The 25,614-nt window shown below is 47.5% G+C and overlaps 1 protein-coding gene across 2 annotated transcripts in view; it reads left to right on the top strand.

Annotated features, from left to right (window-relative positions):
• LOC128714918 (broad-complex core protein isoforms 1/2/3/4/5-like) overlaps positions 1 to 25,614 on the top strand; it is a 60,463-nt gene that overhangs the window by 1,023 nt on the left and 33,826 nt on the right. The window contains exons 2-5 of one of the 2 annotated variants that reach the window (XM_053809799.1): positions 196 to 311; positions 594 to 789; positions 898 to 1,233; positions 1,377 to 1,581. In XM_053809799.1, the coding sequence (XP_053665774.1) occupies positions 196 to 311; positions 594 to 789; positions 898 to 1,233; positions 1,377 to 1,581 (853 nt within the window). Of the gene's footprint in view, positions 1 to 195; positions 312 to 593; positions 790 to 897; positions 1,234 to 1,352; positions 1,582 to 25,614 lie in introns of both variants that reach the window. The other variant, XM_053809798.1, reaches the window with a different exon arrangement.

Here is a 25,614-nt window from a genome sequence, read left to right as displayed (position 1 = left end):
TCGTCTATTCGCAGTAGAAAGAGGTAGCAACAGCATTAACTAGCCAGTTCGGAACTAGCTGCCCGTGGAAACAGCAGCAGCCTTGGAAAATGTGTCCCCATTCAAGTGCTAGTAGTGTTCCAATGTGGAAAGGCAAATCCCATTAATCTCTTCCATTTCCTCCTGCTCGCTCTTTCTCCCTCTCTCGCCCTCTAGGTGGTGCTCAGCGCGTGTAGTCCCTACTTTCGCAAGCTACTAAAAGCGAATCCCTGCGAGCACCCGATTGTCATCCTGCGTGACGTACGCTCGGAGGATATCGAAAATTTGCTGCGGTAAGTACAAAACTAACGCTCCGGTGTAGCACCCGTACCGTTTTCGCCCTTTTCGGATCGGGTTTGGGAAAACAAAACCCAAAACAAAACAAAAAAAAGCCCCTTCCCGTCGGGGCCCCGATTCCGAAAGTTGCCCGGACGGCTCGCATTCGCCGAGATTTACGGTGTTTACAGAAGGGTTCCGCATCACCCACGAATGGGTGATGACAACACAACTACGATACTAATTAATCCTCATCGCTCGTCTCAATCCACGGTATCGCCCTCCATGCCCAACGACAGATTTATGTACAACGGTGAGGTACACATCGGCCAGGATCAATTAAGCGATTTCCTCAAAACGGCCCAGTTGCTGCAAGTGCGCGGCCTGGCAGATGTTACAACCGGCAATCCAACCGGCGGCCGAACGTCGGCCAACTCGTCCATGCTGAACTCATCATTATCGACACCTGCCGTACAGGAACTGAAGGCATCACCCGTAAATACATAGCTGTTCCTTTCCCGTTTTTTGCACCGCCCGTTGGGACCACGCTGACTAATCTTTTCGTCCGGTATTTTTTGTTTTTGTTTTGTTGCGTTTGTGTAGACCTCCACCTCGTTACCATGGGAGCTGCCGGATGACAACAATCCAGCGCCACCGCCCCAGAAGCGTACCAAGAGCTCTGAGCTGTACCGCAAACAGCACGGGCTCAGCCCGGACGATCCGATACCGCTCGATCTGCTACCGATTGGGCAGCATCCGCTAACGCGCGAGCGTGATCGCTCCAAGGACAAGAGCAAGCAGGACCATCACCATCGCGGTTCCTCCGAACATGATCTGCACCATCACCATCATCATCGCGAGCGGGACCGAAGCCTGGAGCTGCGTGAGTCTCTGCTCGGCCAAGCGCTCGAAGGAGGACCCACACTAACCGTACCTTCGGTAAGTACGCGTACGCGGATCCCGTGGTCCTAGTCCCATTTCCCTCCCCCTATTTCCGCCATTTCCTTTTCGGATGCCTCGGAATGCTTTGCGAGGATCCTAGCCAAATGTCGCTCCAGTTCGAACGTCTCTACTCCATCCAGAAACATCCCGATCTGCTCTCGCTCCAGGCCGTGGCCAGTGGGGAGGATTCGAACAGCAGCGATACCGCGGCCTCCGACCACGGTGACGATATCGAGGGTCTGAACGGTAACATCGAACACACCCGACCATCGTTCCCGTTCCTAGGTTTGCAAGGCATACCCGGGCTAATACCGGGACCGTCCGGCATGCATGGTGACAACTTCGGTAAGTACCCGGCCCGGCGGGGTCTTTCTTGTCAAACTGTTTCTCCCCATCTATCACTCTCTTGATCTTTCACCCCGTACTCGACTCGTTCGTTTTTTGGTTCCATCGAATTCGAGAGTATTCCGTACTTATAAGCCCCCGTAACTTTTATTAATACTACTACCACCAATCTGCAAAAAAAATGCTACCTACTATTATTTACTACTACTAACGGGTAATCTCACCAAACCGAGAATATCCCGACCGATCCAGCAATTGTACAGCAATCTCACGCTTTTGAGACCTAACTATTTTACTTAAGTTTTTATTGCGAGAAAACAAGGACCAGCGCCCAGCAGCGTTGGTCGCGTTTTTTTGTCTAGTGTTTGAATATTGGTTGTGTTACCTTTTTTTTTTTGGTTTATTGAAACATTGGTATATGGTAGTTATTAATACGTTTTGTTTTGGTTTCTTTTCCCTCCACTTGCCACCTGTGTTTTGTGTGTTTTCTTGTTGATTTTATCTAATGATTTGCCAAAAAATAACCCTTCTAATTTTATGAAATCTCTTTACAAATTCGTAATATTAACTTCCTTTTTTGATTTGTTTTTAGATTTATAATACTTACTCTTCGTAACATTGGTCGTTTTAATAGAGTTAAAAGTAATAGCCTAAAACGCAACAAAACTGTAACTGTTGCATCGAAATAGCAGTTACTTGTGTGTTATATAAAAGCATGGAATACAGTAAAGAATTTCAAAAGATGTGCAGAGCTTGTAACTATCAGATTTAAACAAATGTGGCAAATGTCTCAATATAAATCAGTATAAGAACAGACTTTCTCCTATATATTCAAATACATCTTTATATATTCTGCTGAAAACCCTTCCATATGGTGGACAATTTCACACAATTCGCTGGAACCGGAAAGTTTAACAACATCGTGAAAGTTATTGCACTCCTTCTCTGTACGCCATCGTATTTTCTCTTTATGCCAGGAAAGGACAATGAGTTTATATGCTTGAAAAATTCTCATCCCGGCACCGGATATGAGATATCAAACGGAAGCGTTACAAGGGTTACAACACCCCAAAACCTTCGAGAGTATAACAACAAAAAAATCCTCACACGCCCAGATGTGTCCCAACACAGACACATATGCAGCGTATCTGCCTTTCGCACGTAACGTGTTGAGTTGCGTCCGAATGTTTTGGTTGTCCAGCACGGTACTTTACCCCGAGCGGGACACTTTCAACCTGCGGCAGTGGCGAAAAATGGCGCCAGCTACGAGCGCAAAAACAAACAAACAAATACACGCATCTCGGTAAATTCGGTCCATAACATGGTGGTGTTTGGAGCACCATCGCCAACGAAAGCGCACAGACCCACAAAACCCCGAAGACAGCTGCTACCGGGTTACGCTTGTGGAATGGTCCGCTTGCGAGGCGCGTAAGTTTAGGGTGCAAAGTTCATAAGAAATTCTAAAGAAAAGGAGATAAGAAAAACATTCAATCGAAAATGGTCGTGTATGGAAGGGGAAAAAACGGACATGGTACACTCTGCCTACCCATCCAGTGTTCCGTTTTCTGTGGGGGGGGGGGGGGGGGGATGGCCGAACTCGGCCACCCGCTCCCGCGGTATCGTCAGTCCTTTCCGGGGTATTTTTCCTTCCCAGCTGGGGATGGGACGCAAAAAATCAAGTGAAAAATCTTTCCCTTTTCATTCAGCTCATTGCTCTTCGGGGCAGGCGAATGCGATAACCCCCTACCGATATGGTCCACGGGGCTCGATTGGTCAAGACAACCAACAACAAGCCGGGACCGGATGGCTAAGGATAATGTTGGAAATTCGAAAGAAATTTGGAAAAAAATCCAAACCGAAGGGACTTGCAATCCATTGTTGGTACTGATGTTAATGTGGTTGTTTCGTTTTTCCCTTGCCTTTTACGCATTGCGCCGTGTCTCCACTCGGCCTACCTCCCCCTCCCCTTCTTACTTCGCAGCACAAGGGAAGAAAGTAAAATGAACCCTTTTTTTGTGAGTATGTGTGTCCGTAACGGCAACGATGAAAGACGGTAGATCGGTTTTGCTCGGACATCCTGCGGACACCAGCTGTCGTCCGGGAGGCAAAATCTTCACATAAAATTAAATGTATGTTGTTTATGTAACGCGCCCCCTCCCTCTCTTGTCGTCGCCACCCCACATTTTGTACCGCCGGTCCCGAAAATGCCCAATTCTTTTCACATTTTCGCCCACCCAAAAAAAAATATCTACCGTCACAACCGGAAGAAAACGGAACGGAAAATAAGTTTTCCAAAAAAACCCCTTCTTCTGGCTTACCACCCACCGGACGCCGGTGGGAAGACTCCTTCAAAGAATGGTGTTTTCTTTTCATCTCCCCCCTGCCTGGCGGATGGCAAACGCGGGCCTGGATAATATGAAATTCATTCAGATTTACTATTCAACGCCAACGGGAACGGGCAGCAAGCACACACTCGGACACACTTTTTTACTCATACCCCCTCCGACACACACACCCACCCTGGCTGACTTCATTTTACTTTTGACTCGTTGCAAAATGGAAAGCGTAACGTCCGGCGCATCACCGTTATCATGATCTTCATCTTCGATGACCCGACAATCCGATTCCCGTACCGTGGCTTGCCACACCCCGCGGGCCCGTCGTGACTTGCAGCATGCGATCAAGCGGGTTACCATTCGAACGGGAGGGCATCAATTTTTGAGAACTTCGGCTATGAAGACAGTGATGACGGTGGCTCGTTTCCGGTGGCCGACTGTAAAGCTCGGACAAAAATAGGGCAGATATTTGCGGTTTGTGTAACAACAAATGAACGAAGAAAAAACAACAAACAAATGGCGCACACACACACACAACTTCCAAATAATCTCCAAATGTGTCGCTGACAAGATATCCTTTTGAAATGAACCCGGCGTAATGAGATCTTTGGCAGGGTTTTGCATTTATATTCCAGTTTCAAGCAAGTTGTTCGGAAGCAGGAGACTTCCTTGCTTTTCCTACATTTAATGTTAATATTTTACATTTTCCATTGTACTATTGCTTACAACATTGAGAGCACTTTGTTGCAAATTTCGAATTTCATGGCAACATAATTGAGGTGCAATTACACTACTAATACACTATACTTCAAAAAGCTGCAGTAGAGCAATTTCAACAATGCCCAATCCCATCTCCCATTTACCCGCAAAGCATTATCCAACCTCGTTTTCTACCGCGGAAGCCAAAAGATCCCTTTATATCCTTACTGTTTTGCATCTCGTCTCTATCAAGAATTCGTCATGACTCGAACAAAAAAAAACATCCCTCCCACCGACATAACTTGAAGCCATCCACCAGGGCCAGAGTAAAGAGAATGCAAAAAAAACCCATCCCTTCCGTTCTTCGCGGGTGAATTTTTCATTCTCCTTTTCATTTTAAAACAACTACCGTCTACCGTAAAAGAAAGGAACGCAATGAGGGTTAAACTCACAGCACAGCTCACGGAAAAAAAAAATCACGAACACAAACCTCCCCCCGGCCACCGGTCGCAAATTAAGTTCGGCGCCTAATGAGGGGATTATATGCGGCATTTTGCGGTAGTCCGCACTCTCGCCACGCAGCCGTCTTCCTAGGGCAAAGGGGACGCGCAGGCACTTATACTTCATTCTCCCGTTCCTGTGTTTTTTTTTTCTTCATCCGAGGTTTTGTCTGCGAAAAGGGGGACGAGTGTGAAAGGCCAACCCAAAGGACCTTCTTGATAGGTAGATTAACCAAATTTGATAAATGTCGGTTATCGCTGGCGTGAACCTGACATTCATTCCCACCCGGGAGAATGAAAAACCGGAAGGGATATATGAAGGGAAATGATCGTATCATATGGCGAAGTACGGGAAGATTGATAGAGAGAGAGAGAGAGTGTGTGTGTGTAGAAATGAAACAAAAGAGAGATAAAGCCTACTCGACTGATAAGATTCAGCGACTGCTTCTAGTGCACCATTAATATCCTTTTCTTGGATGTTCGCTTGGGGTGCGCTTTCGAGTACGTTTGTTGACGGCTTGATGTATGCACCTCACTGTTCTACGGCATTGAGGATGATGCATTGAAACAACTCAATACCTTGTGAGCAAAAGTTATAACTTTGATATTGAAGGTATTTGAATGTTTCACTATGGACCACATGTTACGAAAGCGTATCACTGATACATTCTGTCTAATGTGCATCGCTGCTGTCGATAGGATGGACACAAAAAACGCACAAAACAAAACGGCGAAAACGGGATGGCCAGAAGATGGACGAAGCGCTGACTCTTTTTCTGCATTAAAATGAAAATATATTTATGTATCCACAAACACGCAATTCAATATCCATTTTATCAGTCGCCGGCTTCTCCGTTCTGCTGCTGTCGAACAAACAAACATAACAAGCATTAAGAAAAAAAAAACCTCTCACACAATACCAAACCAACCCAAAATGAAGCCAACAAATGTGGTGCCCAACAACGAAAAAAAAACTACCCCACACACACAGACACACACACATGAGCGCATTGGGGAGAAGGGGTGGGGAATCTGAGGGATGAAAGACGGAGTTCCTTTCGGACATTTGGAGCGGTAGCCGCAGTCGACCATTCGGGGCCAGTCCTTCATCCTTCATCACCCGCACACGTGCTTAAGCAAATAAACAGGCAAACAAACAAAAACACATACACACAAAACCCGAAATGGACGCGGGGCTGTTCAGTTTTGAATTTTTTCATCCCCACCCTCCCCCTTCCATTCCTCACCCCACCTAGCACGTTGGTCGGATTTCCGTACCGAAGTGGTGGAATTAGAGGAGGAATTTTCCTTTCGACCAATTTCTCATTCTTTATGAGAATTGAGAAGGTGGAGGGATGGGAGGATTTGGGGAAAATGGAAAAGGGCCAAGGGTATGCTTTCTTGATTCAGTGCCCATACCAAGGGAAGTGAGACAATCGAACGCATGATCCATCTGCAATGAGCTTAAAAGTGAGTAGAACAGTCCAGTTTTCTTTGAGGATTTTCTTTTTTAAAATAATATTCAACTACACAATGTTTATTTCCCACCCACCCCCAAAAAAAGCATTATCCTTCGCTGTACAAAAGCAATAAATAAAACTCACACACGTGTTAGGGTGCACTGCACACAGTAAAATATGGGTGTCCTTTCCCCCGCGCAACGACACGCTAACGATAGCGAATGCTGCCGCACGGAACTGTAACCGAAGAATAGTCTTTCATCATCGGCAATGCCGGTGGTGATTCCTTGTTATCCCTTACCGTGTATGTGTCTTACCCATTTTCTCACCCACCCCTGGTGACACCTCCGGGTCGTCCTTGCTCTAGGCCAAAGCCATCCCCGTTAGAATCACTTGTCCGTGTTTCGGCTCGTACTCTTCGCTTTCTCATTGCGAAAATCGTTACCGTTGGGGGGTGGGGGGTTCCAAAGAGCAAAGAAGCAGTTTCGCCTTCACCTTCACATTTGGACAATCCCGGAAAATCCCTTACCCCAAACCTCAACCAAAAAAAAGAGGGAGGAACCATGAATGGAAAGGAAGAAGGATGTTGATCTTACTCGTACTCGCCTTTCTTTCTTCTCGGGCCTTGGCTTTCTTTTCCTCTGCCAGCACGGTGCTGTGACCGATGTGTGCCCGGCATCCTCCGTACCTTTTGCCCGTACAATTGCGTCCATATGTACCCTTCACCAGACATTCGCCGGACACTCGCTCAAGAAGGTAGTATATGTAGGTGTGTGTGTGTATGTTTTTCGTCCCCTCCTCTTCCTCCCCATCCCCACGTAAAGCCCTTTTTCGGTTCAACGTGTGAAGGGTTCTCCTGTGAACGGTGGGAATGGTTTTATTTTCTGCCCTGTCCAGGTTAAACAAAGAGAGAACGAAAGAGAAAGAGAGAGGGAGAGAGAGCGAAAGAGAAACAGCAATGTTTTCTAAGAAAGTGCGCAGGATTCGTTACCGACAGGATAAGGAGAAAACCGGCATGTTCGTACACGCCACCGACGGGAAGAAAGTACCCCCGTCCGTGTGTGTCCATCCACCTCATCTTGCCCTGCAGTAGGACAAACCAGACTCCATAAGCACAAAAAAGGGTCTCCCCTCTATTATAATGGGCAGTTTTTCATTCTTCGATTCTTCCGACTCTACCGGCCATAAATTCCTTCCTTGTGTCTATCGTCCCGAGCCGTTTGGGTGTACTCGTACTCGTCCTGTTAAGCATGCAGCATCATGTCCACTTATCGATCTGCACCGACACAGCGCGGTGATCGTGTGTGCGTAGGCTGACCACGTGTCCAGCCGGACTCACAGCAGTCCGGGCGCCCCGAGGCTACCCGAGGGCCGACCACAAGACGCTCCGGGGAACGGTAGCTGTCCTCGGGCAGAGCAAAGGGAGAACGGAACCACCCCGAGGGGATCCTCTTTGATTTTTCCCTTTCGCTTTTCCGCTTACCCACCCAAAAAAGGGGAAAAAAGCGGAAGAATATGAGAGTCCGATTTATTTGCCCATTTGAGACGTCGGGTGTTTCGTGTTTTTTTTTTTTTTTGAATACTTCAACATTCCTCTGTAAGAATGAGTGTTTTTATAACGTTTGCTTGTCCTTGTCCTTTTGTGAAGAAGCAGTTTTCGTTCCCTTTGCGCTGCAGAACTTTCGTTTCAAATGTCTATTTGTGTATGAATAGATTTTGCTCCCGTAACACACACACACACAACCAAAAAAAACAACATTCAAATCAAATGGAAGAAAACTTCCCACTGCTGGGGTGGTCAGAACAGAAGGGGGAAACGAGGAGAAGTGTGGGTTCGTATGTCCGGTTCTCTTTGCTTCTCGTTGATATTCCAATACCCGTGCTGTACCCCATCCAGTTCCTGCAAGAAAACACTTCCTAGGAGATGGTCATTTTAAAAGGCACAAAGAAGGACGAATTTCCTACCCCATCCTGAACCCGCACCCTACCCTTACCCACCATCGTCTTCCGGCCCTCTTTGCTGAATATGAGCCATTACGGTGCTCTCGTGAGTGAGAGAATGGAAAATAGCAAACCATTCAATCGAAGGGGTGCACTGGGGCATCCTCGGAGGGTGTCAGGAATTGAATATCACATATCACAGCTCCACCCCTCACCCTGTCCATCCTCACACTCATTGTCCTGCAGTGGGTCTCTTATTGGCTGGCAGGGCAAACCTCTTTCACCAAACGTGCGGGAAAACGTAAAACCTTCCAAAGATGTGCACGACGATGTGGGTGTTTGGTTGAATTTTCTTTGACCGGGATCCTCCCCACCCAACCCCCTCTCCCTTCCACACACATCCCCACCCTTTTAACCCGTAGTGTCTGATTTGTTTGTGTTGGTAATGGACAGTTTGTGAGGATGGCGCAATAAAAAGCGGATGTCCTTATTTTTCTCCTTCGAGGTGTGCTTCTTCCCGTTGCTTTATCCCATCACCCGACGGTGATGACCGGCGAGAAACCTATTGTGTGGCCATGTATGTGCTTTCGGAAGCTGCCTCACAGGGGCAGGGGTGGGGTGGATTATGCAAACGATTTTTCAATCTTCCACCCGCAACCCCCGATTGCTCCGCATTTTCCTAGTGTGCAGAGGTTTTCTTTTTTGTTTGGTTTGTTTTGTTATGTTTGTGAGTGTGTTTGTGCAAGTTGTTTTTGATATGGCGCCCAAATGGACAACCCCCGGCCATACCGTTGTCGGGAGACGCGTTACGCAACCAACGGTGCGCCCTGTGCAGTCGCATCAAATTTTATTCAACGATGCAAACTTTAAGGCGCCAGGCACTTTTGTGCCGCCGGGAAGAAGGGTCCTTTCAACCACCATTGACCACCACCTTTGGCAAACCAAAGCAAAGCAATAATAGCAACACTACTTTCCATGCCGGCAACGCACTAGGCAAAATGTTAAGGTTAAGGTCTTCGGCGCACGGAGGAAAACCTCTGCAACAAACTGCAACTTGCCTCTGCTGCTCGCTTGCATAACCTTCAAACTGGCCAACGTTTTACGCCTGCATACGTAACACGCTACAGTGTTTTACTCTTCTTTTATCCATCATTTCGGACGTTATGCGATTAGAACACACAACCTCCAAACGCTGGCACCGGGATCGGTGCCATATCGTCCTGTGCATGGACGAGACCTTCCTCGTTGCACAATCAGCACTGTCGGTACTGCTCTTTCTGTAAACTGCCTTGCAAATTGTTGCAAATCCAAAGGGTATTTTTAAATCTTGGCCAACTGACCTTCCCGTGTGGGTGGTTTATTGTTGGGGGAGTGATGTTGAAAGTTTGCCAAGAATCCTTACAATCTTGCCATTCCTTGGCGTAATCGTGTTCATCGGTGACATGGTTATTGCATGTGCGATTTTTTACCCGATTGCGTAAAATGTAATTGCAACAAACATTCTAGAATGCTCCATTAGCGCGTAAAAATACGTTAATGCAATTGTATGTTTGTGTATTAATAATGCTTAGCGCGTGCTTTCGTCTCCGCCTCATAGGTAATTGATGAAATTTTCACTAAAAATCGAATGAACCAATGCACATTTTTGGCCGAAAGGTGACCGTGGTGACAATTTTATGTAAATACCGATTAAATACAGCGTCCACGGGCGCATGCCGCACCCGAATATCAACCCTTATTGCTTATACTCACACACACAAACACAAACACACACGAAATGGCACAACGTGCGCGTGCAATGAAATTAGTATGGAATAATTTGAAATCGGACCCGTTTTCCATTAGTGTCAATTATTGTTTGCGTTTGGTTTGGCCACCAGTTACCCTACCCTGTGCAAAACCTCTTCAGTCACCCACGGTACTCATATACACACACACACACAGCATAGAGACTGTAAAAGCCCACCCTGTGGGTGATCTATTTTCACACACCATTTTCGCGCCCAACGGGGTTTTGCCTCCTTTCGGCAGGAAAATCCTAGTTTGCGCCTGTGTGTGTATGTGCACCACTGTCAATATTATGCTGAATCATCATCACAAAAAGTGGTCGTCCTAAAATATCACACCCACCGACTCAAGCGACGCCCTCCCCCTTCCCAAAAAAGTTGCATGTCGGGTAGAAATGCAACCCGTCAACACCTGCAATGGTGGCATTATTAGACTTCAAACGAAACGCATGTAATTTCTAGGACATTCGACGGTTTTGGGGAGCGTTGGTAAGGGAGGTGACCCCGCTACCATTCCCCTCCTACCCCTTTGTGTGTTAACTCGTAGCGTGACAACCTGTGCGGATGTAAATGCGAAGGCTTATCTAGTTGATAGCACACGTAGTTGTCATTTTTGCTGCTTACCGATCAACACGTTTCATCCCCTTCCTTAGCTGCAGCTTATACATTATAACCGACCACCTCCCAAAACATACCCTCCCCAGTTCCTGTGCAGCTTCATGAACAGTGGAAACATTTTCGGGTCGGCAAATTTCGACACTGTTGGAAATAATAATTTTAATTATCCACTAATGCTTTTGTGAGCTGATCGCTTCATTGCATGAAATATCGGCAAATCGGATGGTTCGGATGCTGCGGCACACAGGCAGGGGTATGTTTGCTGTGTAATGATTCTCTACCAGGAATGCACTTTCCATACGTTCCCCCCTTGGGTTCATCGAGCTTTCCGCCGGATTGGTGTGGACTTGTTATTGATCTTTTTGCCTTCGAAAAAAAAAAACAACAACAAAGCGCTGCTCGCGGTACATTTGCGCACGGCTAATGAGTGAGCAGCATGATAACGGGGTGGCAGCAAATGGCAATATGATTAGCTCTTTGCAAAACCGTACCCCCTCCCCCAGAACCCGGTGTGTTTGGGAGGGGTGGTGAAAATCTATGAGCTGTTCATCGGGGGGGGTTTGCTGCCGCACATTGGAACACAGGCGATGCCATTAGCATTACTATTAGTACTGTTAATATTATCATTACTGATAGCTAGCACAACACAAAACCCAAGTGTGTGGCAGTGTACGAGCGATATTAATATTATTAAAAGGTGTCCACTCACACCCAATTCTGACACCGAGGAATTGAGGGAACGGGGTGGGATTTTAATATCGTTTTCTATTTAATTGCAAAACCTACTCCACTGAAGCACACAGCCCACAGCCCGACCACAGGGTGGATGACGATGATGATGATGGCGGTGGTGGATGATGATGATAGCCGCAACATCTGGGCACGTATAGATCGAAAGTCAATCCTTTTCGTTTGACAGAACTGGCTCCCGTCATACCCGTCCCGTTCTTCATCGTCCTTTAACGCACCGTCAACTACTTTGAGGTTAGGTTCGTGTAATGATTGCCTCGCTCGCTCACTTCACAGCGCACACACACACACACACAACGCTGATGATGCGGTGAAAAAGTTGAACAGTGGCAATTATGTTGCGCCATGATTTGTGCTACGAGACGCACGAGTGCATACGCCGGTACATACTGTTCCCGGGTATTCCCCTCCAGTACAACGCTCGTCCATATAGGAGATGTTTATTACGCTTCGGTTTTTGCATCCCCATATCTACCCCCACAAGAGCCTCCCCCCCTCCTTTTTTCTCCACTTCCAACGGGCCCCGTCCAGTGCCTCCATTAGCACCGGTGGGTGTCCTAGTTCGGGTGACAGCGTCAGCCTCACACGGATCACAGATCCTGGAACCGGAGGACGACCGGAAACATAAAACTACCCCCTAACGGGAATCGGGACCAATGTATCGTCATCCTTCACGCAGCCGGTAGCAAAAGGGAGCATTCGAGGAGAGGGGGGAAAGATTGGGAAGGTTTTTTGCGGGGGAGAGGGGAGAGGGGGGAGCAAAAAATAGCTGCCATCCGACCCATTCCACTCTTTCTCTCTGCATCACCTAGTCGCACCTCCCCATTATGGTGACAGTAATGGCACACACTGTTGGTGGGCCGCCACTGTGTTAGTCTGGGGGGTGCCTGGAGGGGTGTCGGTGGTCCAGGCGCAGCGGTACTTCATTTGTATTAATTTTCCATTTAATGATATTTGATATGGTGTAATGGCGGCTGACAGTATTTTTTACTGCCGTTGTGCTAATTTTGTGAACCATAAAATTTACCATGCACAACAGCCTTGTAGGACAGACAGGAGGCAAGAAAAACACGCACTTTTTTTGTCCTCGTTGGTGGTACTGTGTGCTGTGCGGCCTAATGAGCATTAGGTAGCACACTGGGGGAGAAGGGGGGATCCGGGTTGGTTGGAAAAATAGATAGACCGTTGTTTAGGTGATAATGATGAGCAATTCGCCACCGGTTTTTGTATGCAATGTGTAACCGATTTTGATGGGATATTTAGTTAAACAACTGGTCCCATCTGGTGGTTTTATATTGGTTGCTGTACTGGTTTATCGCTCACATTTAATTATTAAAACATTATAAATGTGAAGTAATGCGACAATCGGTACAGCAATCAGTATCTACGAAAAGCTGCTTTAATGTGTTCTGGAATTATCTTGCATTTCGTATAGCATGTCTCATTTCTAGTACTAGTAGCTGTCAAAATTATTTGACGATCCCTCAATGTCGCACATAATACTGTGTTTTTCCGATAGAGGGCGCCATATCCAGCAAAAAAGCCTCAATCGATCGGATTGCGCAATTTCAGTCAACTAAGCAATACATTTAAACGTAATTACTTTGAGTAATTTGATAAAGTTTTCCTTTTTCCCAAGAATCCATCAATTTACAAGAAATTATTGACATCCAACCTGCATAACTACGACCAATGCTGCCATTCTTTCCCTACTTCCTGTTATTTATAAAAAGCAACCAACACCTAATACAAACACACCGAATGGACATGTAATTTAAGAATATCTTCCAAGTAGATGCTACTGTTTGAGGTTTTCATACCATCATCACTACAATGTAAAGGAAATAGATCCAGGCAATACACACAGAACCTCACCCATCCAAGGGCAACAATCTAGCTCCAGCAACTCGTTCGGCTTCTTCATCCCCAACGACTACTCGACTCCGCTCCCGTCCGCAAAACCCAAATTAAACAATCCTCCGTAGATGTTGTATCGCCTATTTGCATACACATTTCTTCTTACATTATAATTATATTTTCGGACAGCTTCAAAACCTTCCGCCTGTGCTCCAATGGGGGTGACTTTTCATTAAAGCGTTACTCACCCCTCGCCTAGTGTTGGCTCCTCCTTCTGGCAGGCACGATCACGTACAGACCCGGCATGGTGGTGAAGAGTGTATGGTTTTGTTTAGATAAGGTTATTTTTCTACTGCTGCTGCAACAGCTTCCTTCCATCTTCATCAACTCACCCGGGGAGGTCAGATTCGTCAGGGTAGCGCTTCGTCACTCAGACACCCTCCGAGGGAATGCGGGCAGGGCAAATCTGATAACCAAGCCGGCAGTCCTAAGAAGAAGCCAAATGGGATATGTGTATCTGTTTGTTAGTTTAAAAGCGCACCAGGGCCCCCATCAGCACCAGAGTGCTCCCGAGTGTGTGCCCTCAGCGGCAAAACCACTACCAGCGCCATTTAGTCTGAACCATCTTGCACATCAGGTTGGGTTTTATTTATGAGTTGCTTACATTACGGGATCCTTGACTGGACCATCAGCACCCCGTTCTCGGGGGGTCTCCACCCAACACCCCACCACCCTTTCTGCCTTTGGAGCTCCTGCACCAAAGCGGAAGATGACCCGGCTAAAGAAGTCTTCACAGCGTATCGGGTTAAAGGAGAAGCCGTTTGCATGAGGGCAGGACGAGATCCCTATCCCTGGCCAAGATAAAGTATGAGAAATATGTTTCCATTTTACGAAAACGTGTGCGTTTTGTGGTAGTACCTTTCCACCGGCCGTCGGGCACCGGCATTTCTTCACCGTGCGAAGTAAATGCCCATTTTTAAGAAGCCGCATCAGTGTCGGGAAGGAACGGACAGGCCCGGGCGTTCTACGCAAAGAACTGTCCAGCGGCACCAGTAGTGGGTGAGAGCAAGGGGCGACGAGAAGAAGCACTGCGAGAGCATGGAATGAAAATATGGCTTACATTATTATTAGATTGAGAGGAAAAAGGATTAATTTTCCTTTTTACTTTCGGCTCTGACCTTTTTTGCTCTCCCCTTCCCGTCCCATCGTATCCCTGCATCCCTGCCCACAGTGTAACGAGCCGAGTTTTGACTACCAACGTTTGTCGAAGACGAATAGACGTCCAAGACGCTACAGTTCACCTAGTAGAAAAAGGGTTCACTTGAAATGGAAAACTAAAGCCTAAGGGCTGGGGCTCGGGTGTTTGGCTGTGAAGAATGTAAAACTTTCCCGCTCTTTCCCAGCGTTCCCCAGTTATGCAAACAAGACCCTTGAGATCAGTCAGTCATCAACGGTGCGCCACCGAGGCTCTGACCTCAAAACTACCGGGCACTCGTCGTGGCTTCCGATCGATCCGTTTCGATTCCGTGCTGTCCGTGGTGCCCCGGTGGTCGGTGATTGGGCAAGATTTGTGTACTAACCGAACGCTAGTTGAGCGCAAATATAATGCTGATGAGGGAACGGGCCCGCCCGGAATTCGGTGAGAAATAGGGGTGGTTTTTACGAGCAAAGGGACTTTGTGTGTATTCTTTGTAAATTTAATATACATTAATCTATCCTCTATCCCTGACCGGTGCCATATTTTTCTTTGAACTGAACCCAGTGGGTGGGGACTTTCTTATCTGCCAGGCCGGATTCTAACTTTCCACCCCGTTGCTAGGGATTGACCAGCGTTCGAAGGAAAGGCAATTTGACTAAACCAATATTACCTACATGATGAGTTATCCGGTGCTAGGGAAGATTATGGCATGGTATAATTCCCTAGGCGAATGTTCTATTACCATGGATGACAGAAGCATCTTAAACAAGCTCCTGATTTGCTCCGGCACACACACTGGAGCTGATAACTCAGAGGTTTATTATCCAACTTGTATGATATTTCCAAACTTCTCCAGAATGGAGTGACATTTTGTGTTTCAAGTATGTAGACTTGGAAACTAATTTGTTTAAAATGTCATTTTTTATATTTCTTGTTTGAATTGTAAAGTAAAGAACCGTTCCATAATCGTATCAGCAACTCCAGGTTTTGCTATACAAAAGCGAGCACAACATTTCGCGCAAACATAAACGATCGGATTAAGGGTACAGTACTGATATTGTACCAAAACGAGCATTTTCATCAAAGGCACATATTTTATTAAATGAAGATATATCGGAAAGAAAAGTCCCATGTAAATCTCCGGTGCCTGAGGGGGGGGGGGGGGGGGGGGGTGGGGTCGCCGCACATAAAAAAGGGTCCGCCCCGTAATGATTCGGACATTCTCAATTTCTTGCGCACAGCATTTGGCCGATATTTGGTCAAACGATTGCCCGGCAACCGCAGACCAATATGCAGAATCAACAACCCAAGGATGGATGGTAACGTTTTGCAGAACGGCACAAGAAAGGATGCGGAGTGTGTGTGTGTGCTTTTTTCCTTTCCACTGCTACTGGGAGATGGCTCGTTGGTGGATGGATTTAGATACCACCCTCCCCCAAAGAATGACCAGTATGTCGGTTGCCGTAGGAAAGCGTAGAACGGGAGCGATGAGCGCAAGACGCAGGCAAGCGCTACTCATAAGAAAGATCAATGGTACCGCTTTTTTTTTTGGGCAAAGTTTAAAGAACGGACGAAATAGCGGGAACGGATCCTGCTACCCGAAGAAGCGACAGACCATTCACTCATACCCTCAATAACGTACGCAACTACACCCGCCCTTTGGCCGATCAACCGCACCCGCAAGCGCACACAGACAAACGGACAAATAAAAATAAATAAGGGTTTTTCCGAAAATTTAACTGATCCGGTTTTCCCGCTTTTCTCCGCAATTTATATGCGCAAACGTGGCCGTGCACGGCAAAGCGGGACGCCCTGCATACGGTAAGGGATGATTGAATGGTGAAAGGATTCCCCGTAACTGTTTCCACGCTTTCCACGTCCCACACGTCCCGCACGGGTCTCTGCTGTGCGGTGTGTGTGTATTTATGCGACTCTATTTGCTTTCGCTTACTTTCACCCCGGTGCAAAACTCACCGCTTCGTCCACACGCAGAGAACCAAATCCTGTTTGGTCAGACTTTGATGAGTGATGCCGTTGCTATCTTCAGGACCGGGACAGAACAGGGGATCGCTCTGGCTGGCTGGTGTGGTGTCTTTTTTGCACATCCAACCTGCCGGAACCCCCTTCCAGGAAACACCCCTTACCCTACCCCCTCCCCCCATCCCCCTCATTGGAAAAACCCAAAACCCTAACCCACGGAGTGCCGGTCATCCAAGGAAAGAACTTCGACCAATTCTTGAAGCATGTGAACTCGTAAATATTTCAAAGTTTTCCCAGGCGAAATACCACACCCATCCCACCCTCGGCCCTTCGGTGTTGAGCAAAGGGAAAGGGTTTTGTGTTTAGGTTTTCGAACTGACCATCCCCTGCCCGGTCCACCATAGTTTTGGTGCGGTTGGTCACCACATGTGCCCGGAGGCTGCAAAACCCTAGCTCTCGGGCATCATCTTAAGAAAAACGCAACCCTAAGAAAGCTAAGGAAGGGAAATCTCTTTAATTATGAACCATCGGTTAAACGGGCGGTAAATGTGTGTGTGTGTGTGTGTGTGTGTGTGTGTGTATGTTTAGTTTTCCCGCAATGTGACCAACCCGGTCGTATATTCGTGTTCTTGTCTTTTCCTCAACAATCTATCAAGACGCCTCAAGCATCCGTTCGGACCCCCAACTACTATCCCCCCGAACCCGATTGAGCGATGTGTGTGTGTGTGTGTCTGTTTGCTCATACAAAATCCGGTTTCTTTATCTTGCTGCTCAAATTAGTAATTTATAATTCAAACTTCAACTTCATCCGTTACGCTACCGTCCGCATCTTAACATTCCGGTCCTTCTTAACCAATGCCTGGACCGTTGGCACAAACTAGCTGCTGGAACCAAAAACCATACGCCTTTCGTGGGAGGGGTTTAGTGGTGTTCCCAGGGGAAAATTTCTATAGTTGGAAGTTCGGTCAATCTAAGACGATTTATCAGTACTACCTGCTAGATCATGCCAACGGACAAACGGAAAGGAAACTTGACCAACATTGGCCCTGGTGCTGGACGGAGGACGAACATGATGGACCGGGTGGTTTTTCTGTTGTGAAAAACCAAATCACAACTGGCTCCTTACACTCACACCACTCACCACCTCCACCTCCGGCGGATCGTTCCATTATGCCATGCTCGAGACAATTTTCTTCTAATTAATTATTCACCCAAAAGGAAAACTAAACCTTTGCCCATCGGTGCGGGTCACTGAGAAATGGTCAGATTTGTGTGAGAAATATGATAAACTTACAACGGTCCTTGGCACACAACAACCGTGTCCACTGCTAGCCCGCTTTTCCATCTCGAAACCCTCAAGAAAACCTCAAAACGGAAGTGCCGCAAAACCCCCCCGGGCCCAGCCGTACAACAATATCGCTCGGCTCAATGCCTGACATTCAGTGGTCATCCACAGGAAAGGCACCATCTTTCATTTAATCTTCAAACATGCGTCCCCCGGGGACGTACACACCTTCCCAGCAACCTGGCTCTTCATTAAGGGTTGGGCGCAACTTATGCTGTTCCTTTTTGCAAATGTCAAAATCTTACCAAGCGGGCGGTTCCAATGTCCTGTGGGTGGTCCAACACAAACGCAATGCCGCTCCCGGGAGCCTTCCAGATTCCGGTGGGTACATTTTACTACTTGCGGAAACTTTCTTTCCAAAGGCACCCGTACTGTTAGCACCCCCCGGGGAGGGGCTCCAGGGCAGGGTTATGGCAAGGTGATCCTTCCGTCTTTCGGTCTTGGGACAACTGCAAGAAATTCAAAAACCACCCTTTCCCCCCCGAATATTGGAAGTTTTACCCAACGGCCGGTAAACTATAACTAAAAATTTGGAAAACTTAAAACAAAGCCCAACTACTCGGCCCCTGGAGTGGACGGACACAAAGGATTCGCCCGCTGTGTCCGAAAACCGAAAGAGGCAATATCCACCGGAAACGCCACCATTGGCGATAAGAAGCACCGATACACACCGGTGCTGGGTGCTGGGTTTTGCACCGCAAAGCTAACGAACTCCCCGCATAAGAAAGTCTCGAGCCTCGCTTGTGTCCTGTTTGCCCTGTAAGCGGGCGGTGCGGATGTGCCCGACAGTTGACCAACTCTTGACCAATTCCGCTTCCGCCCGCACACGCCACCGCGCGTTGCACGCCTTCGCAATGCGCATCGCACCAGTGTTTAACTAGGGTTGCTTTTGTGTTTATTGACCAAACCGGCGGCCGGCGTTGTCGGCGGGCGAAAAAGAATGGAAGCGCGGCGCGGCGATGGCAAGAAGGAAAATAATTTCCAAGTTTACGCTAGCGATAGTGAGCCGAAATTTCTGTTTTGAATATTTGATGTATTCACCCCCTGGTCGGAGGTAACGGGCAACCCCCGGAACAAGACGCCGTTTGCCGATGGTTTAGTTTATGATCGAAATCTTTTTCCCTTCTTGCTAAAGAGGGTTACATTTTCCAATCACGCCCCGTACGCAAAAGGCGTTATCCTGCCGGCGTGGTGTTGTTTAACAGAGTTGCAATACTTTTGATAAGACGTTTGAGCAGTGCGTTGGAGTTGGTGACGCTAAAGGAAATTAGCTTTGGATTGAAGTGTAGCTCATTTTCTTGCGGATAATTAACTAATAACTCTCTCGCTCTCACCCACTCTCTGTTCCAGAGATTTTCAAAGCCAAAGAATTAACTGCACCAATAGTGTAAGCTCCTTGTGGATTATGTTTTATAATTGTATAAATTTCACATCACACCGCTACATATTTGTTCCGTTTCGTAACATCCCTTTTGCTGTGCTGTTGGGTTTGGAGGTTGTGGAGAATTTATGTTTGGAAAAACTCACCGAAACGGGTGACTTACGATGGTCAAAGAAAATCGAATAAAATGTATCGAATAAATTTTACAGCATACATACATCCCTCCGCATGAATCCTCTCTCCGTTTTTTTTTTTTTGGTTGGCTCTGTGTACGCGTGTGTATGTGCGAATAAGGGTAAATGTTCTTTATTTTATTTTATTTATTTTCTTTTTATAACTGGAAAAAGAAACAACCCCTCACCACGTTTTTTTTTTCGTTTTGCTTTCGCCAAACGGACACTTGGGATGGATTATGATGATCAGCGTCGCATGTAGCTGCCACCGAGGGGGTTGTGGCGCAATACCAATCGGATATGGGCGAAAGTGCAAAACGGGTTGCGAATAACAACTCGTCTGTTACGGCAGCAGCGTCCGGCACCGTAACAGCTCATAGGGTGGTCACCCATCTCAGGATGAATATCTGTTCCTTGCTGCCCTTTTCTTTTTTTTTTTGCTCATCCTTGTGCCAACTGAACTACCGTACGATACGGCCCCCGAAAAGAAAGCAATAAATCAATATGCGGACACAGGCGAACCCGTTCGTGGAGCAGAAGCAGAAGCCCACAGAATGGAGTAAAGACGTGCCCGCACTGACGGGACACACCCGGCCAAACAACAACAACAACAAGAAAAAATACGTAACTTCACACACACACACACCATGTCGTGACCATGTGTGTATGGACGTGTAAAGAAGATTCGGATAGAAAGAGATAGCGGTGATTCACAATACAGCACTCAAACTATCCGGAAAAAGTACATCCTTGTGCGATGGCAAAAATGCTGGCAAACACTCTGGACATCCTGGCAGGGTTAAGCGGAGAAAAAAGGGTAAAGAAAAAGGGGGTGCAAATGGTAGTACCGTGTGGGCCGCTTATGTGCTTATTATTCGTAAGCATTTACCCCGTCGTGCTCCCGTGCCCGATGGTGGAACGCTTCTGCACGACCCTCCAATCCAATGTCTAACGAGCTGCATAATGTTGGTACAATTGAATGCGCACAGGGAAAAATGAATCCTTTCGATCGTATCGATCCCCCGCACACACACACACACACATTCAAGAAGAATAAGAAGAAGAAGACACTTCCGTAGCACCATCAGCGGTGTGTGTGTGTGTATGATGTACTTCGGCAGAGAAGAACGAGTCCTTGCCAAATGCGCGGCCAACAACAGTACATTGTTTTCTCCAAATGTCCATACATTGTTTTGCCTTTTTTGTTGCCCCATTCAACACTGCTTGTTGGGGGTTTGTTGTGTTCGTTAGTACCTATTTTTTGCTGCTGCTACCGTGCCTTTTCACAACTCCGATCTAACGCTGAGCAATTGCTCAGAAGACCGCCCGTCCCCATTTGGCGCAACGTTTCTTGGGTGTATGGTGTGTGTATACGCACCTCGTAACACATCGCACTTATCGCAAGTGAGCACTGGGTGCGTTCCGATGGTAAACAGGCATCGGCAACCCGACAGCAAACGGCAGCGTCCGGCTGTCTGAAATAACAAGGAACGACCACCACCTTCCAACCGAACGGCCCGGTGTTATCGTGCAAGGGAAGGGCAGGCAGGACGCGAGTGTATGAAACACACCACCGTCAAGGTACTGACAGCTCGTTTCGGTCCAGTCCCGGGGTTAGATTGGTGTACCGTCCATTGTTAAGGCGCATTGTTTTCTCACCATCATCAGTATGACCGCTCGGGTTGGCCGCCCTCTTCTGCTTTTTTTTCTCTGCGTGGAGGATATATCTTCTTCACACATAGTTTTCCACCGTACGCTATCGAACTTCTTCATGGAGTTGGAGTGCTTCACTTCTGTATAAGGTGGTAAGAGCTTCTGGATTTTTTTGTAGAGTTTCTAAATTGAACTTCACACAAGAAATAAGACTGCAGAGCAATGTTGCTGCCTAAAACATCAACTTCTGTAAGTGAGATTTTTAATAACGATCGGGTCGGATTTTTTTTCTTCATCTCAAACAAACAGTTCAACCTGTCCGACAGCGATAAAATGTGCCTCTTTCTATGTCAAAAGTTCCTTCGAGATGAGTCCGTTGTGGAAGTCTTGCCTTGCCCTTCAATCCCCCGGTCAAATGTGGCTCGTACAGCGGTACATAAAGTACCATCCTGGTGCTCACGATGCGGAGCAGGCAAGAAAGTGTTCTTCCAAAACGACTTTCTTTGCGCACTTACACCCGGTGTGTTTTGTACATAAAGCCCGCAAGCGACACGGGGATGGATGGATTTGACCGTTCAGCAATTGCTGAACACCGCATCTCCCCCTCAAACCTTCCTCCTTAAGACATTACATGAGCACACACATACAGAACCATTTCCACCCGGGGAGAGGCTTTTCCACAGCAGTACGGTGAAAGTGATAAAGCAAACGGAAGGGAACACGTCCAGCACACACGCCGTGTAATTTCGCTTCCGAAGCGTGATACATGAGGCGAAAAAAAGGGAACTGCAGCTGTTGACCGAGGGCAAATGCTGGTGGGAAATCGCAGGCAGACACCCCAGGGCAAGTCAACCATTATCGGAAGATGGTAAAATATCCCTTTTGCTGCTGTTCAAAAAAAAACTTGAGGAACAGCAAGAACATTTTTGCATCCTGAAAATTCGCCTCTTGTTTCCCGCATTTTATTTCCAAACAATCAGCAACAAATAAAATATACTTCTGCCACTGATGTTCCACTCCATAATCGAACAGCACGTGGTGCTCTCGGCTGTTCTCTCCGTTGTGTGTTCACACGGAATAATAATAATGTATGTCAGTACCCATCGAAATGAAGAAAAAAAACCCACCCAAAAACCGGTCGACATATTGGGCAGAGTGCTAATGTCTGTCTGTCGAATCCTTTGGGATGTCAGTGCGCGGCCCTCGTTCGCCAAACCCGCCCGGTCTCCCCCCCTTTTTGGCAGCCGGCCAACACACACCGAAGCGATTTGCGGAAAAATCAACGCAATGACGATTGATGTCGTACTTCTTTTTGTCCCTGCCCTGAAGGAAAGGATGGATACAGTCGCACCTTGGTTGCCGTAGTAGCCGCACAAGCGTTATGCGTTTGTCTTTGTGTGAAGGTACAACAATCAAAAACCCGTCCATGGTGGTGTAAGACCACAACCACAACAAGACACAACAACAACAACAACAAAAAAGCGGGGGAACCTGTGTGTGCGAACACCGTACACCCCGCCGGGGGACCATTTCCCAATGGAGCTCGGGTTGTGGGGACAGTTTTGCGGGCCCCCAAAGTCCGGGCGGAGGGAGAAATCATTCACCCAAACTACCCCATGTGCTGGCTTCAATTGTGGGGCGGGAAATCACACCACCGGCAAAACCAAATGTCCGTTTGTACGGGTGTGTGTGTGTGTGTACGTAAGCTCACGTGAAGGCGAACGTGCAAGAAAGGAATCTGGACGCTTTCGGTCGTGGAAACTCTTTTGCCACCTTCACCAAAACCGGACGTCACGCAGCGAAGGATGAAGGATGGGAAAGGGAATGAAAGGGAGGAAGTGGTGTGGAAGGTGTCAGGAAGGGAAAGAGAGAGTGAGAGAGAGAGAGAGAGAAAGAGAGGGACGGGAAAAGACAATGGCAAGTGAAGACGCAAGACACAAACCATTGAAGGCCGTTTGCAATGCGAGAATGGCTCGGTACAGTGGCTTATACACTGGCCACGGTAAGATGGATAATGTAAACTTCCTCCTGCTGCCATTTCTCCACATTCTCAATCGGACCTTCGCCCGGTTTTGGAGGTCCTTTTTTCCATGTGTGTAAGCTTTATTGTCTTTCTGGCCAGTTTTTTTTCTACCCTCCCTTACGGGCGACCTCCCGCAACTGTGCGCTTCGTTAAGCATTACGCCATTGTCCATTGTCTTTCTCCGACACCGCCGCTTGCAATCCTGCATGCAGCTATCCCTTTCCTTGCCACGAACGAAAAAAATGTAAACGGGGAAAGTAAAAGAAAGTGTACCGGGGCTGTATGTAGCGTACTCACCCGCATCATGCCGTTGGGGGGGTGGTGGTTGATGGGGGGAGGTTTTGGGATCTTTGTTCCCGAGGATAGGAAAAGGCTCTGCTGCGAAAGTAAATCGGTAAACTGCGTATATGCGAATAGTCCATCTAACCATCCATCCGTTTCCGTCCGATTTCCACATGTGGCACACACACATCCCCCCCCCCCGCCCCAAACCCTTGTCCTTGGAGAGGGTTGGGAACCAAGAAGCTCCCCCTCCCTTCAACGTTACTCACATGCCCGTGCACTCGTGTGTGTGTGGGTGATGTGTGGGCGCCGTTGTGTTGCGGAGTTGCGGAGTGGACCTTTATATCATCCTTCTTCTTATCATCGGACATGAGCACAATTACTTTCAGTCGTTTCTTGCCATTATCCTTAAACTTTCGATCCCTTTTTCGCTACGTGTGGCAGCGCCTGCTGGCCTCTGGTCTCCGACCACCCAACACCCGTCGCTCGCTTCGCTTGTCCCGATCCTTCGTCATCGGCATACATACACGCATACGGGGTCGGTGGTGTTCGCGACCAAGCAATGGAACGGTTTTTGGGGAATGATAGTACTGGCAACATCTTTCTCACAGCTGAGACGGAGATAGATGGCCGGTTTCGGTCGGTGTCTGTGCCGATGTGTGTTCTCCATCGGAGTTTCGGGCAGGAGGGGGGTAGGGGTGTTGGGGACGCGTAAGGCGGGTGATGTTTGTTAGGGGGTGTTAAGACGAACGTATCCTCGGGTTGATTGGATTGGACCGGGGCCACGTCTTAAGGTGTGCGGAAGGGTGTGGAACGCGGCAGGACGGTTGACCAGCAGGCGGGTGTAATTTCGATTTTTCACTTGCTTTCTTCTCCGATCTTCCAGTTCCAGGCCTCCACCGCTAAGGATGTCTTTCCTTTCCACATGCTTTCCTCCTCCCGGCTGTGACGCTGCCCTGTTAAGGTTGGGTTTTGTTGTTGGTAGCATGTGGTGCAACCTTACCCACAGCGCACAGAGCAATCCTCAACTGTCCGGTCCGAGAGGATTACGTCTGCTTGTCTGCCAGCTCCCTCTTCCTCGGATCCGGCAAAAAGGGATATTACGCAATGGGAAACAGCAAGGACTTACACTGCGAATCGATGGATAGATATGGCTAGATAGTATATATCGGCGTTTTGTATGTATATGGGGCAAGTTCGATACTGCAAAATTTTGCCCCCGTTTTTCTCGATTTTCTGGGGTGGCAAATCGAAGCAGGGAAAAAATAAAGCAACTCACCAAAAGCAGGAAAGGGACGGAGAGAATAAAATGGTGAACTTGTCGATGAGGAGACACTCGTGTATCTTCCTCTCCATAGTGAAGACAAACTTAAAATTGATCATGATATCACGTGGAGGAGACCCACCAGCAACCGGAAATGAAGGGATGACCAGGCCAACCCCAAAAAATCCACCCCCTTCCCCCTTCTTCGGGGTTGCCCAGGACGAGAATCCATTTTACACAACACACATACACCCTCAGTAAAAATAGGTGTATGTGGACTTTCATGTCAATTGTTCCTCCTGGGGATGGGGAGTAGAAAAAGACATACTCGGGCTCGGCAAACGTCACCAACTCTAACTGACCGCCCGATATTACGATTTATGGATAGTCTTTTCTCCTGATGGCTGCACCAATGGCTGGAGTGTCCCTCCATATCCTCTTCAATATTGCGGTAAACATCAATGTGGTTCAGGCAGCAGAGGAACTTTGTTCCATTTGCGATTTTCGTATTCATTTGTTCGGGTTTTGTTATTTGATTTTTCGTTATTAGTTTTTTTTTCTTATTTTGTCTTTACTGCTTTTTTCGGCTTCTTCCGTTGACAGTTGGGCAACGAAATCGGACTCGAAAAAGCAATACCACCTTGCGTAGAATGTCATTTGGCGAGATGTGTACTTTACGTGTGTTGAAATCGTCTTACGGTAGCGGGGAAGTTATTGGTGTTAAACCATAACCCGGCAGCTTCGTTCGTTCGATTGAGCCATTCTGTGGTGTTTATTCCCATGTGT

The sequence above is a fragment of the Anopheles marshallii genome, chromosome 3 (genome assembly GCF_943734725.1).
Source record: "Anopheles marshallii chromosome 3, idAnoMarsDA_429_01, whole genome shotgun sequence".
NCBI lineage: Eukaryota > Metazoa > Arthropoda > Insecta > Diptera > Culicidae > Anopheles > Anopheles marshallii.
Note: the sequence above shows the minus strand (reverse complement) of the source record. Positions and strands in the feature narration are given on the sequence as shown.